General features: G+C 44.2%; 1 protein-coding gene across 3 annotated transcripts in view; it reads left to right on the top strand.

Moving 5' to 3' along the window:
* The window catches only part of VMP1 (vacuole membrane protein 1), a 120,818-nt gene that overhangs the window by 29,886 nt on the left and 75,465 nt on the right, over positions 1-15,467 (top strand). For all 3 annotated transcript variants that reach the window (XM_060756783.2, XM_060756784.2, XM_060756785.2), the window contains exon 6: positions 15,097-15,264. In XM_060756783.2, the coding sequence (XP_060612766.1) occupies positions 15,097-15,264 (168 nt within the window). The remainder of the gene's footprint in view (positions 1-15,096; positions 15,265-15,467) is intronic.

Genomic DNA, 15,467 nt, shown 5'->3' with positions numbered 1-15,467 from the left:
TATTATTGTTATGGCTGGATGGCCATCTGTCGGGGTACTGATTGTGCTTTTCCTGCACGACAAGGGCTTGGACTAGATAACCCATGTGGTCTCTTCCAACTCTAGGATTCTATCGTTCTATTCTTGTTGTTATTATTATGGCTGGATGGCCATCTGTCAGGGGTACTTTGATTGTGCTTTTCCTGCATGGCAAGGGGTTGGACTAGATGATCCACATGGTCTCTTCCAACTCCAGGATTCTATAGTTCTATTATTATTATTATTATTATTATTATTATTATTATTTAGGCTGGATGGCCATATGTCAGGGATACTTTGTGCTTTTCCTGCATGTCATGGACTAGATGACCCACGTGGTCTCTTCCAAATCCAAGATTCCATAGTTCTATTGTTAATATTATTACTATGGCTGGATGGCCATCTGCCAGGGGTACTTTGATTGTGCTTTCCCTGCATGGCAAGGGGTTGGACTAGATGATCCACATGGTCTCTTCCAACTCCAGGATTCCATAGTTCTATTATTAATATTATTACAATGGCTGGATGGCCATCTGTCAGGAGTACTTTGATTGTGCTTTTCCTGCATGGCAAGGGGTTGGACTAGATGATCCATGTGGTCTCTTCCAACTCTAGGATTCCATAGTTCTATTATTAATATTATTACAATGGCTGGATGGCCATCTGTCAGGAGTACTTTGATTGTGCTTTTCCTGCATGGCAAGGGGTTGGACTAGATGATCCATGTGGTCTCTTCCAACTCTAGGATTCTGGAGTTATTATTATTATTATTATTATTATTATTATTATTATGGCTGGATGGCCATCTGTCAGGGGTACTTTGATTGTGCTTTTCCTGCATGGCAAGGGGTAGGACTAGATGACCCATTTGGTCTCTTCCAACTCCAGGATTCTATAGTTCTATTATTATTATTAGTTCTATTATTATTATTATATAATATTGCTGGATGGCCATCTGTCAGGGATACTTTGTGCTTTTCCTGCATGGCAAGGGGTTGGACTAGATGACCCACGTGGTCTCTTCCAACTCTAGGATTCTGGAGTTATTATTATTATTATTATTATGGCTGGATGGCCATCTGTCAGGGATACTTGGATTGTGCTTTTCCTGCATGGCAACGGGTTGGACTAGATGATACATTTGGTCTCTTCCAACTATGATTCTATAATTCTTATTATTATTAATAATAATAATAATAATATTATTATGGCTGGATGGCCATCTGTCAGGGGTACTTTGATTGTGCTTTTCCTGCATGGCAAGGGGTAGGACTAGATGATCCATTTGGTCTCTTCCAACTATGATTCTATACTTCTTCTTCTTCTTCTTCTTCTTCATATTATTATTATGGCTGGATGGCCATCTGTCAGGGGTGCTTTGATTGTGCTTTTCCTGCATAGCAGGGGGTTGGACTAGATGACCCATTTGGTCTCTTCCAACTATGATTCTATAGTTCTTATTATTATTATGGCTGGATGGCCATCTGTCAGGGGTGTTTTGATGGTGCTTTTCCTGCATGGCGAAGGGTTGGACTAGGTGACCCATTTGGTCTCGTCCAACTATGATTCTATAGTTGTTGTTGTTTGGTCTCTTCCAACTATGATTCTATAGTAGTAGTAGTAGTAGTAGTAGTTGTTGTTGTTATTATTATTATTATTATGGCTGGACGGCCATCTGTCAGGGGCACTTTGATGGTGTTTTTCCTGCATGGCAGAATGAATTGGACTAGATGGCCCATGGGGTCTCTTCCAACTCTAGGAGTTTATGATTCAACATGGGCTTCATGGAGTTTAAAAGAGAGGCCAGAGTTGCTGCAAGACGATTCTCAAGATCCCGGCCTTGGGAAAGGCCTTTCGGCACAGTTCCCTGGTCAATTATCTGAAAATGAAGTTGATTTTGAGGTACCGGGTGCAGGAGTTAATGATGGGAACGAGACCTTGAACAGGAAAAGAAGTTTTAGTAAACAGAAACAGGCTGTGAAGCAATCAAGACGTTCAGCTCTTGGCTTCAACAGAAGATAGATAGTAAACCGAAATGGAGAAAGAATCCGTTCCTAGCAATTTCGGAGTCAGGGAAGAGTTTATAAATGATTTGTGAGGAACGATTGCTTCAGTTGAGGCAACGTCGGAATAACGCCAAGTTTCAAGCACCAAAGTTTTCATAGCTCATGTTTTGCCAATGGGATAGGCTTCTGTTTTGTTCATGGATTCAAATGTCTAGTTTCATGGACTCTCTGTTCTTGCTTTCCTTTATATCAATTTGATTATTTTTTAACTGTGGATTACTTTTTACTGCTTTTGCTACATATATTCCTAAATAAACTGCTTGCTCTTGGCTTCAACAGAAGATAGATAATAAACCGAAACTAAGAAAGAATCCGTTCCTAGCAATTTTGGAGTCAGGGAAGAGTTTATAAATGATTTGTGAGGGACGATTGCTTCAGTTGAGGCAACGTTGGAATAACGCCAAGTTTCAAGCACCAAGCACCTAAATAAACTGCTTGCTCTTGGCTTCAACAGAAGATAGATAGTAAACCGAAACTAAGAAAGAATCCGTTCCTAGCAATTTTGAAGTCAGGGAAAAGTTTATAAATGATTTGTGAGGGACGATTGCTTCAGTTGGGGCAACGTTGGAATAACGCCAAGTTTCAAGCACCAAGCACCTAAATAAACTGCTTGCTCTTGGCTTCAACAGAAGATAGATAGTAAACCGAAACTAAGAAAGAATCCGTTCCTAGCAATTTTGAAGTCAGGGAAGAGTTTATAAATTATTTGTGAGGGACGATTGCTTCAGTTGAGGCAACGTCGGAATAACGCCAAGTTTCAAGCACCAAAGTTTTCATAGCTCATGTTTTGCCAATGGGATAGGCTTCTGTTTTGTTCATGGATTCAAATGTCTAGTTTCATGGACTCTCTGTTCTTGCTTTCCTTTATATCAATTTGATTATTTTTTAACTGTGGATTACTTTTTACTGCTTTTGCTACATATATTCCTAAATAAACTGCTTGCTCTTGGCTTCAACAGAAGATAGATAATAAACCGAAACTAAGAAAGAATCCGTTCCTAGCAATTTTGGAGTCAGGGAAGAGTTTATAAATGATTTGTGAGGGACGATTGCTTCAGTTGAGGCAACGTTGGAATAACGCCAAGTTTCAAGCACCAAGCACCTAAATAAACTGCTTGCTCTTGGCTTCAACAGAAGATAGATAGTAAACCGAAACTAAGAAAGAATCCGTTCCTAGCAATTTTGAAGTCAGGGAAAAGTTTATAAATGATTTGTGAGGGACGATTGCTTCAGTTGGGGCAACGTTGGAATAACGCCAAGTTTCAAGCACCAAGCACCTAAATAAACTGCTTGCTCTTGGCTTCAACAGAAGATAGATAGTAAACCGAAACTAAGAAAGAATCCGTTCCTAGCAATTTTGAAGTCAGGGAAGAGTTTATAAATTATTTGTGAGGGACGATTGCTTCAGTTGAGGCAACGTCGGAATAACGCCAAGTTTCAAGCACCAAAGTTTTCATAGCTCATGTTTTGCCAATGGGATAGGCTTCTGTTTTGTTCATGGATTCAAATGTCTAGTTTCATGGACTCTCTGTTCTTGCTTTCCTTTATATCAATTTGATTATTTTTTAACTGTGGATTACTTTTTACTGCTTTTGCTACATATATTCCTAAATAAACTGCTTGCTCTTGGCTTCAACAGAAGATAGATAGTAAACCGAAACTAAGAAAGAATCCGTTCCTAGCAATTTTGAAGTCAGGGAAAAGTTTATAAATGATTTGTGAGGGACGATTGCTTCAGTTGAGGCAAAGTTGGAATAACGCCAAGTTTCAAGCACCAAGCACCTAAATAAACTGCTTGCTCTTGGCTTCAACAGAAGATAGATAGTAAACCGAAACTAAGAAAGAATCCGTTCCTAGCAATTTTGAAGTCAGGGAAGAGTTTATAAATTATTTGTGAGGGACAATTGCTTCAGTTGAGGCAACGTTGGAATAACGCCAAGTTTCAAGCACCAAGGTCTTCATAGCTCATGTTTTTCCTATGGGATATGCTTCTGTTTTGTTCTAGTTTCATGGACTCTGTGTTCCTGATTTCCTTTATATCAATTGGATTACTTTTTACTGCATTTGCTACATATATTCCTAAATAAACTGCTTGCTGATTTTACCCAGTTAATGTGTTTAAAGTCAGAGGTGATGCACGTTTGGCCTTGGAGATCAAGGTTTGAATCCACTGGGTGACCTTGGGCATGTTGCATACTCTCAGCCCTACAAATAGGTTAATCTGAGGGTCCCCATTGCTAAGGAGTTTTCCGCTTTGTTGCAAAATGTTGGCTAAGGAGATTTGCAAAGGCAAGTAAGCAGATTCGTCGAGGACGCTTCTATATCGGTGGCATGATGGCTTAATTTGGAAATCAATGATTTCATTCAGCCCTGCCTCTGAGTAATCCTGTTTAGGCCTCCAGCTGTGGGGAGGGGGGGGGGCAATGAATAAGAAGCAGAGTCGGGCCAGGTTTTGCAGATCTGTGTCGACTCATTGCCTAAATATAAAATATGGTGTCACTTGGGGCAAAGCCAACGGAGACGGAGGGTGGAGGGAGGATGAGTCGCCACTCGTGGTGGGCCAGGAGTCCAGCCTTTCCCATGAGAAAATATCTCGTGTTTCCTTTCCTCTTCATAGAAGGGGGATGACATCGTTCACCCCTTGAACCACGCGGTGAGACTTGTTGAGATTTATCACTTTTCTCCTGTTAGGACACTTCTTCTGAAAAAGCTATAGACCAATCTCCCTTTACGAAGTTCTGGAGAGACAACTGCACTGCATCCTGTCAGATCCCCAAAATCTGGAGGAAAGCAAGAGTCATTGCCATCTTGAAGCCAGGCAAAGACCGTAATGATCCAAAAAGCTACAGACCAATCTCCCTGTTGTGCCACCTCTACAAAGTTCTGGAGAGACTTATTTTGCATAGAATTATGGAAAAAATAGACCCGTGTCTGATCCCACAGCAAGCTGGCTTCAGGAAAGGCAAAAGCTGCACATCGCAAGGGCTGAACCTGACTCAGCACATAGAAGATGGCTTTGAAAGGCAGCAGATCACAGGAGCTGTCTTCATAGACCTGTTAGTGACTTATGAGACCGTAAACCACCGCCTCCTCCTGAGAAAAACGTATAATATCACAAAGGACGACCACCTCACCCGCCTCATAGGAAACCTGCTACAAAACAGGAGCTTTTTTGTTGAGTTCCAGGGCCAGAGAAGCAGATGGCGGAAACAGAAGAACAGCCTGCCTCAGGGGAGCGTGCTCACTCCATCCATGTTCAACATCTACACAAATGATCAGCCACTGCCAGAAGGGACAGAGTTTCATCTATGCTGATGATCGTGCCATCACCGCTCAAGCAGGGAGCTTTGAGATGGTTGAACAGAAGCTCTCCGAAGCTCTAGGTGCACTTACCGCATACTACAGGGAAAACCAGCTGATCCCTAATCCATCTAAAACACAGACATGTGCTTTCCACCTTAAGAACAGACAAGCATCCCAAATTCTGAGGATGACCTGGGAAGGAATCCCACTGGAGCATTGCAGCGCACCCAAATACCTGGGATTCACTCTGGACCGTGCTCTGACCTACAAGAAGCACTGCCTGAATATCAAGCAAAAACTGGGCGCTAGAAACAATATCATACAAAAGCTGACTGGCACAACTTGGGGATCACAACCAGACACAGTGAAGACATCCGCCCTTGCGCTATGCTACTCTGCTGCTGAGTATGCATGCCCAGTGTGGAACACATCTCACCACGCTAAAACAGTGGATGTGGCTCTTAATGAGACATGACGCATTATCACGGGGTGTCTGTGCCCTACACCACTGGAGAAATTACACTGCTTAGCCGGTATTGCACCACCTGACATCCGCCGGGAAGTGAAGCCAATAGTGAAAGGACCAAGGCAGAGACATCTCCAGCTCATCCCCTGTTTGGGTATCAGCCTGCACGTCAACAACTTAAATCAAGAAATAGTTTTCTAAGATCTACAGAGACACTCACTGGAACACCCCAGCAAGCGAGAGTCCAAAAGTGGCAGGCTCAAACCCAGAACCTCAATCACTGGCTGATACCAAATGAGAGACTCCCTCCTGGGCATACTTGGAAGGTGCTGAACAGACTGCGCTCTGGCACCACGAGATGCAGAGCCAACCTTGAGAAATGGGGCCACAAAGTGGAATCCTCGACATGCGAGTGTGGAGAGGAGCAAACCACTGACCACCTGCTGCAATGCAACCTGAGCCCTGCCACATGCACAAGGGAGGACCTTCTTGCAGCAACACCAGAAGCACTCCAAGTGGCCAGATACTGGTCAAAGGACATTTAATCAACCACCAAGCTTGCAAACTTTGTGTTTTGTCTGTTTATTTGTTTGTTTTGTTAAAAATGTAATACAATTGTCTGGTTGCTCCTGACACGATAAATAAATAAACTTCTTCTGAATGGTTGCACGTTGAGGAATGTGGCCTCAGCATCTTTGCTTCGGAGTTCCGTTGTTTTCCACTCGTCACCATCTTTCAGAAACTAAATACAGCACAGAAGGCCTTAGCATTAACTTCTAAACCCACCAAAACTTTGAAGTTTCTTCATCTTAAAAGAGGTTACTTTTGATAAAGTGGTCTTTCGGGAGGAAATGATCCTCCTGGATCATCTTGAGAGGGATTGACTTGCCCTCCAAAGTGGTTGAGTAGAAGATAAAGGGGCAAGAAATGTGATCTTCCAATGATGAGCTCTGCTGTCATTTTTTGATTCATCTTTCAACGTTTACCTCCCACTCCTATCTCGGGTTGCCAACAAGTTGCATTCCAGTCTAACCACAGGCTCCTGAAGGTCCCCCATCAAGCATGTGGCAACCAAATGTTTCATGCCCAAGTCATCAAAAGGATATTCTAGGAAGACACCTGGCCGTTTTCCCCTCGCCCTCACCTCTCTTGTCATTGCTTGCCTTTTGGAATGAATAAGGCTTGTACCAAAATCTGGAGAAATTAATTATTAGGTTTCAGTGCTTTTCACACTTTCCCCCACCTTTTCTATCAGTTTAGTTTGGAGCTCTTGATGCTCCTCAGAACATCTGATAAGCAGTAAGAGCACCTAAAGATGAGATGAGCTTGGCATTATGTCAGAAGTGTCCCGTTGAAAGTAAATGTGCATTCAAAAATGTGATCCTTCTGGTATCTCACCATCTCATTCTGATGTTTGGATAGATTAAGAGGAACTGTGGCGCAGCTGGCTGGGAGTCAGCTACATTAAGATTACTACTGACCAAAAGGTCATGAGTTTGAAGCCAGCCCGGGTCGGAGTGAGCTTCCGACCAATTGTGTAGCGTGTTGTTGACTTTTGCAGCCCGAAAGACAGTTGCATATGTCAAGTTGGAAATTTAGGTATATGTGGAGAGGCTAAATTAACTAATTTACGAGGCCATAAAAAGCTCCAGCAAGTATGCAGGGAATGAGGAAGTACTTCACCATAGAATCATAGAATCGAAGAGTTGGAAGAGACCTCATGGGCCAGCCAGTCCAACCCCCTGCCAAAAAGCAGGAGCATTGCACTCAAATCACTCCTGACAGATGGCCATCCAGCCCCTGTTTAAAAGCTTCCAAAGAAGGAGCCTCCACCACACTCCGGGGCAGAGAGTTCCACTGCTGAACGGCTCTCACAGTCAGGAAGTTCTTCCTCATGTTCAGATGGAATCTCCTCTCTTGTAGTTTGAAGCCATTGTTCCATTGCGTCCTAGTCTCCAAGGAAGCAGAAAACAAGCATGCTCCCTCCTCCTCCCTGTGGCTTCCTCTCACATATTTATACATGGCTATCATATCTCCTCTCAGCCTTCTCTTCTTCAGGCTAAACATGCCCAGCTCCTTAAGCCGCTCCTCATAGGGCTTGTTCTCCAGACCCTTGATCATTTTAGTCGCCCTCCTCTGGACACCTTCCAGCTTGTCAATATCTCTCTTGAATTGTGGTGCCCAGAATTGGACACAATATTCCAGTGTCACAGATGAATGGTGAAGCGACAGCTCCCCTGGTGGCCAGAAAAAGTTGGAATGTTAAATATTCTCTGACTGTCTGTCTATATGTGTTGTGTGTCTATGGCATTGAATGTTTGCCATGTATATGTACATTGTAATCTGCCCTGAGTCCCCTGCAGGGTGAGAAGGGCGGAATATAAATACTGTAAATAAATAAATAAAGCTTCAGAGAGCTTCTGTTCAACTATTTCAAAGGTCCCTGCTTGGGCGGTGATGGCATGATCGTCAGCATAGATGAAACTCTCTGCCCTTTCTGGCAGTGGCTGATCATTTGTGTAAAATGTTAAGATGAAAATCTGAACTAAAAAGCATTTTTACTTTTTGGCTGTTAAAACAAGACAACATGGATGATAGGACATGTGGTCTTACCTATCGGGCTGAGTGGTAGCTCCTTTTTCGCAATGTAAAATAGTGTGTGCTTGAGAGAAAAGTGAATCAGACGAGAGGACTGTGCCAAAGCTATGATGCATGGTCCAGTTGACTCTGGAAGAGCTTGAGTTTAGGAGTTATCGATGGACAATGGATTCCTTGCTTTTCCGAACTGGAGCACTCCACCCGCAATCGTCCGTACAAATGACTCCTTGACGTCTTATTTTTCATTCCCGTCACAGCGTGGTTTTTGTGGCTTCTGCGTCTCCAGCCTCTCCGTTGCAGAATTGCTTGGCTTTCAGTGGAAGAACAGTACTAAATAGGTCTAGTCTTCAGGGACCCCGATGGATATTTATAGCTGCTCTCTGAAATGCAATCCGTACCCCCACTTGCGTATTTAGAATTACTTCCTTGGCCCAGTTTCTGTTATTGGAGCACTATGGTATGGATAGCTCTCCTCCATCCCGATGGCCAATGTCTGCGGTGGAGTCTCCATTGGCCTGTAGAGCCTAGTTGAGGTGGTTCAGTTCACCTTGGAGTGTCGTCGAGGGCATCCCAGACCCCTGCCTTCAAGCTGGTGTAGCCAGTAGCAGGGAGTTCCACAGTTCCTGGATGCAAAGATTGGGCCAAGATGATGGAAGCTCAACCAGGGACTCTGCACAGCCGTAGACTCCTTCCTTTCACTTCCCTACTAAGCCCCAACTTTGTAACAAAATCCCCAAATAAAGATTAATGAAATTGCAACTTTTAACTCTCCAGCTTGATACTTTGTGTCTTTTCTTGTCTGAAACGATCTAAAAGCATGAAACTAACCTTTTCCAGCCCGCGGGAGATGGCAGGCCTGCCCAGGATGTCTTCCTGGCATCCCGGGGAGGCCGAATCTGTGCTCCGCCAAACCGCGGATACCGAAACCCCCCTTTGGGCCCCAGTATCCGTGAGATGGCGGATCACCTCCATTTTGGTGGCATATTTTTCCTAGCTAAATTCTAACACTATCTGCTATCTCGCTTTTTGCATTTCGGGCTTCTACGCCCGGGGAATAATAATTTAAGTTTAAAGAAGATATTTTACAAGAAACAGCTGATTGTCAAAAAGCCGGCTCCGTTGGTGTTGCGCTGCGGCGCTTCCTTTTTGCACGTTCTGCCAGGGCTTGAATTGTGCTTCTTTTTTGACTTGAGTGATGGTTGGTTGGAGTTTTTATGTAGGTATCTAGCTGTGTGAGTAGATTTTCTGTAAAGTGTGTGATTCAATTGTTGATTGGGTTTGCGGATGACTGGGACATCCAGAAATGGCTGTTTTCCTTCATTTTCTTTTTCCATGGTGGATTGGATGTTTGAGTTGATACTGTTGAGGTGGTCCAGGAATGTCAAAGCTCCCTGCTTGGGTGGTGATGGCATGATCGTCAGCATAGACAAAACTCTCAGTCCCTTCTTGCAGTGGTTGAGGTGGTTCAGGAACTTGTTGAGTTCTTCTTTTTCATGGTTCCAAATGGTGAAGGTTTCATCCACATACCTGAACTGTATTGTGGTCTTTTTTGTTGCTGTTTCTCAAAGTCTTCCATGTAGACATTTGCTATGACCGGGCTGCGAGGGCTACCCACGGCTACTCCATCTTTCCATTCATAGAATTGATTGTCCCACTGGAAGTAGCTTGTGTTGAGAAGTTACTGGACCACCTCAACAGCATCTACCCAAGCATCCCATGAGGATTAACGGCCATTTCTAGATGTTCTAGCCATCTACAAACCCAATCAACAATGGTGAAACAGGGCTGTGATGTCTTCTGGGAAATTCTGGTTGATTAGTGCGGTGGTATCTGCTATCTGGACCTTGGTAAATAGAGACACCGTATTGAAGCTGATCGGTTTGTCATTGGTGTTGAGCTTGAGGTTGTTGGTTTTTTCTATGAAGTGGGCCAAGTCCTGGATGTAGTGCGTAGTGAGCCCAATATGGGCTGTGTGGTCAGAAATATTACCAAGTTGTATGTAGGGGATACAATGGCACTCACAATGGGTCTGAGCAGGGTGCTATGGATTTTTGGGTGTCCATAAAGCATAGAAGTGAAGGCTTCCAAGCGTAGACGTGAAGGCTTCCATCTCAACGTACGTTGAGGTGAATCAAGGAGTTCTTGACCAGTGTGTTGGTTTTCCTGGTGATTTTGTTGGGCCTTGTTTAAGTTTTGTGTACATTGTGGGAGTGTTGTCAATGGTTTGGGGTGACTCGACTGAGTTTTGGGGTCTAGAAGCTGGAGGTCCCAGTCCATGGGCCAATGATGTGACTCAACATTATCTCATATTCCAAAAATGGTCAGAAAGTCATTGCGACCCCCATGGAGGACACCGAAGATCATCTCTATGTGATTAAATGACATGAAGGGGTATGGAGTTGTCATACACGGTAGGCTTAGAGGTGTGACTCACCCTCTTCCTCTCCTTCTCCACCCCTCCATCCTCTTCCAATCCTTTCTTCAGCCCTGTTGTCTGAACAACCTGTGAGTCATTTTGGGGGGGGGGGGGGAATAGAAAGAGCCCTGCAAAGCCGATGACAGAACTCTCACCCTCTAATTAACAGCAGAGGTGCTGTGGCTCCCATCCAAAGAACATGGTGCGTTCTCTGTGTTCGAGTCAACCAATGAAGGCACCCCTTCTTTGTGGATGTTGTACTTTGTTTTATTTGGCTCCTAGCTTGGGGACCCGGCAATGCCCAGGTTATTTGATGTTTGGTGTGGGTGAATTACAATTCCCAGAATCATGGGTCAGTCCTCCCCAAACCCTGCCAGGATTCAAAGTTGGCCGTTTTGGTCAGTGCAGAGAGTTTGGTCCAGGTACGTCATCATCTGGGAACAGTTCTCTCTGGATAAGCGTCAACTCCAAGAGCAGGTACCCCCAAATCCCACCTGTATTTACAGTTGGCCATGTTAAGTCTGTGTGCCAAGTTTGGTCCAGATCTGTTGTCAGTTGCGTTTTGTGCTCTCTGGATAAGGGTGAACTACAACTCCCAAATTCTAGGGGCAATCTTCCCAAAACCTGGCCAGTATTCACAGTTGGCCATGTTGAGTCTGTGTGCCAAGTGTGGTCCAGATCTATTGTCGTTTGGGTTTCATGCTCTCTGGAAGAGGGTGAACTAGAACTCCCAGATTCCAGGGGCAATCTTCCCAACACCTGGCCAGCATTCACAGTTGGCCATGTTGAGTCTGTGTGACGAGTTTGGTCCAGATCTATTGTCGGTTGAGTTTCATGCTCTCTGGATAAGGGTGAACTACAATTCCCAGATTCCAGGGGCAATCTTCCCAACACCCAGCCAGTATTCACAGTTGGCCATGTTGAGTTTGTGTGCCAAGTTTGGTCCAGATCTGTTGTCGGTTGAGTTTCATGCCCTCTGGATAAGGGTGAACTACAACTCCCAGATTCCAGGGGCAATCTTCCCAACAACCAGCCAGTATTCGCAGTTGGCCATGTTGAGTCTGTGTGCCCAGTTTGGTCCAAATCCGTCGTTGGCTGGGTTCAGTGCTCTCTGGATAAGGGTGAACTACAACTCCCAGATTCCAGGGGCAATCTTCCCAACAACCAGCCAGTATTCGCAGTTGGCCATGTTGAGTCTGTGTGCCCAGTTTGGTCCAAATCCGTCGTTGGCTGGGTTCAGTGCTCTCTGGATAAGGGTGAACTACAACTCCCAGATTCCCAGGGCAATCACCAGTGTTGTGTCTTGATGCAGGGTGAACTACAACTTCCATCCTCTGGAGTCGGTCCCCCAACCCCTACAGAATGTCATGTTTTTGATTGTGAGCTGCTTTGTGTCTCCATAGGGAGAGATAAAGCGGAATATCAATAAAAATAAATCAATAAATTGAATTTTGAAGGAGATTCAGATCTTGACTCCCACTCAGTAGAGGCGAAGGATCAAGCATAGGTCACCCATGTGGCTACAGAGCCACAAGGGATCGTTCGCCCCACCTCCGGACAGGACTGAGCATGCTCAGTGGCCACGAAATGCAGGGAGTCATTGGTCAGGAATGCAGAATGCAAGGAATGGCTGGAATCTTGAGGAGGGGGACATTCCACTTTGCCACTCCTCAAGTGCTGGGCTTTTGGGAATTTAGTCCAGATCTCCAAAAGGCATTACAGTGTTCCCTCGCTACTTCGCGGTTCGCGGGAGGCGGGTACGAAAGCATGGGTAAGAAAATAATACATAAAAAATATAAAATAATGTATAAATATTAAAATTAATATAGCGTCCCTACTTTGCAGATTTTCACTTATTGCGGGTGGTCCTGAAATGGGACCCCTACGATAAGTGAAGGCACACTGTACAGTGTTCCCTCACTTATTGCCGGAGTTACGTTCCAGGACCACCCGCGAAAAGTGAAAATCTGCAAAGTAGGGATGCTATATATGTATATCACGTTCCGAGGGTGAGGCAGAAGCGAGGAGAGATTTAAAGGCACTGCACACCATTATTATTATTATTATTATTATTATTATTATTATTATTATTTGAAACACAACAAGATGAGTCCACAGCAGACACTCTGCTGGCTGTGTATTGGATCCCACGTTGGACACTTCCCAAGTGTCTAGGATTGTGGGATGTATCGGCGAATAATGCATGCAGATCCCAGTAAGTATGACACAGCAAACGAGATATAGATGCTGGATTTTGTATCACAAAATCACAAGTCAAACACTTCCAAATTGTCTAGGACTGCGTGATGTTTATTATTATTATTATTATTATTATTATTATTATTATTATTAGAAACACAACAAGCAGGCACTATGCTGGCTTTTGTATTGGATCACACGTCGGACCCTTCCCAAGTGTCTAGGATTGTGTGATGTATCGGCGAATAATGCATGAAGATCCCAGTAAGGTGGCCGTCTGCAGTTGGCAGATGGTAATCTTGTCAGTGCCGATTGTGTTTAAGTACAGGCCAAGGTCTTTACGCACTGCACTCAGTGTGCCGATCACCACTGGGACCACCTTGACTGGCTTGTGCCAGAGTCTTTGCAGTTCGATCTTTAAATCCTCATATCATGTCAACTTTTCCAGTTGTTTTTCTTCAATCCTGTTGTCACCTGGGATTGCAACATCGACAATCCATACTTTGTGAGGTCAGGAGTATTGTGCTCCAAAACTCTGAATCCGGAAGTCCCAGAGTATCTTGATGTGTTTATTCTCTTTAACTTTTTCCGGCTTGTGATCCCACCAGTTCTTTGTCGCAGGCAGATGGTATTTGTGTCACAAGTTCCAGTGAATCATCTGAGCGATGGTGTTGTGCCTCTGCTTGTAGTCAGTCTGCGCGATCTTCTTGCAGCAGCTGAGGATGGGATCTATTGTTTCATCTGTTTCCTTGCAGAGTGTGCACTTGGGATCTGTTGTCGACTTTTCAATTCTGGCTTTGATGGCATTGGTTCGAATGGCTCGTTCTTGGGCTGCCAGAATCAGGCCCTCCTTTGTCTCCTTTTTCTATTATTATTATTATTATTATTATTATTATTATTATTATTATTATTATTTTGCTAGCTGTCTCTGCTTTGCTTTGCAATTTCTCTTGATTGGCTGCCTCTCTCCTGAGCGCAAGGGTGAAACCCTCTTCTTAACTCCATCGTTGCCAGGAGGTGGGACTAGAAGGCCGCTCTGGGTAACGGCAATTGGGAAGCAAAAACCCGCAAAACAGCGAGTCTGTTGCAACTCAGAGTAAGCTTCACCTTGCTTCCAAACACCACAAGAGCTGTAGCTTTATAGTTTATTGAGGAAAAATGTCCAAGTCAAAATAAAGAATAAGCATTGCAAAGTTCCAAAGATTTAGGTTAAATGCAGAATATAGTTCCAAAGATCTTCAGGTAAAAACAAGAGGCACAATCCTTTAGGCAAAGTTCAAAACAGAGTCCATGGTACAAACAGTGAAACAATTGCCCCAAAAATCACAATGCAAGAAATCCCAAGCGTGCTGCTTTCCAGCTAAGGTTATTCCATGGAGCTTCCAGGCTAACAAGCTACGTTGAACTGACACTTTCCCTTCGTTTGTAAGAAGGCTAAATACTTTTTGCTAACATCCAAACATTATGCTCTCACCAACATGAAAGCATTGCGATGACCTTTCCCCGAGCTGGCTTCTCGTCTGCTGGCCAGGCGAGAACTCCGCCTGACCCGCAAATCAAGACGGGCTTGCCGGGTCAGGTCAGTATCAAGGCTTTCTGCACTTTCACTATCAGCGTGGGAAGGCAAAGGCCTCTCCACCTGTTCGCTATCTACTTCGTTAACATTCTTTTCTTCTGAAAACCTGTCTGTGGGAGCCTCAGAAGCAGGCCCAGGGGTCTGAGGCACAGAAAAAGAGCCAGGAATCTGAATCCCATCATCAGAGAACATCTCAGGCCCAGAATCATGCTGAACCACAACAGAGTCCGTGAAAAGCGAACCGCAAAGTAGTGAGAGAACACTGTACCAACATTATAACAATATTCAAAGGGCAGGAAGGGGTGGCTGGGTTTATTTGGAACGAACAGGAAACGTGTTACAAAAGTGATCTGGTACTATTGATAAATGTCTTGTTGTAATATAATTGTGTTTGAACTATCGTGACACGGTTAATGAAAGTTGTTCAACGCTCGCTTACCTTTTCTTTCCGCAGGGTCCACACATAGCATCCGTGACTCTTGCTGCGTACGAATGTAATTCTGTGGATTTCCCCGAACCTCCGTATCCTGACCAAATTATCTGCCCCGATGAAGAGGGAGTCGAGGGATCCATTTCCTTGTGGACCATCATCTCGAAAGTCAGGCTGGAGGCCTGCATGTGGGTAAGAAACAAACAAGCACGTTACAGATTGATTCTCTGGCTTCATAAGTTGGAACCAATGCGGTTTTCAAGGTGAATAGTTGACAATTTCTTCTAGTTTCCTAAGACCACAGATTCCTGTGTTGAGCCATTTGGAGAACAAAGATGACTCAAAATGAAAGACATTATTGTAATTCTTTTTGAAAGCCAATAATGGATGCAAGA

The sequence above is a fragment of the Anolis sagrei genome, chromosome 11 (assembly GCF_037176765.1).
Source record: "Anolis sagrei isolate rAnoSag1 chromosome 11, rAnoSag1.mat, whole genome shotgun sequence".
Taxonomy (NCBI): domain Eukaryota; kingdom Metazoa; phylum Chordata; class Lepidosauria; order Squamata; family Dactyloidae; genus Anolis; species Anolis sagrei.
The sequence above is the reverse complement of the archived record's forward strand: the minus strand, read 5'-3'. Positions and strand labels throughout refer to the sequence as shown.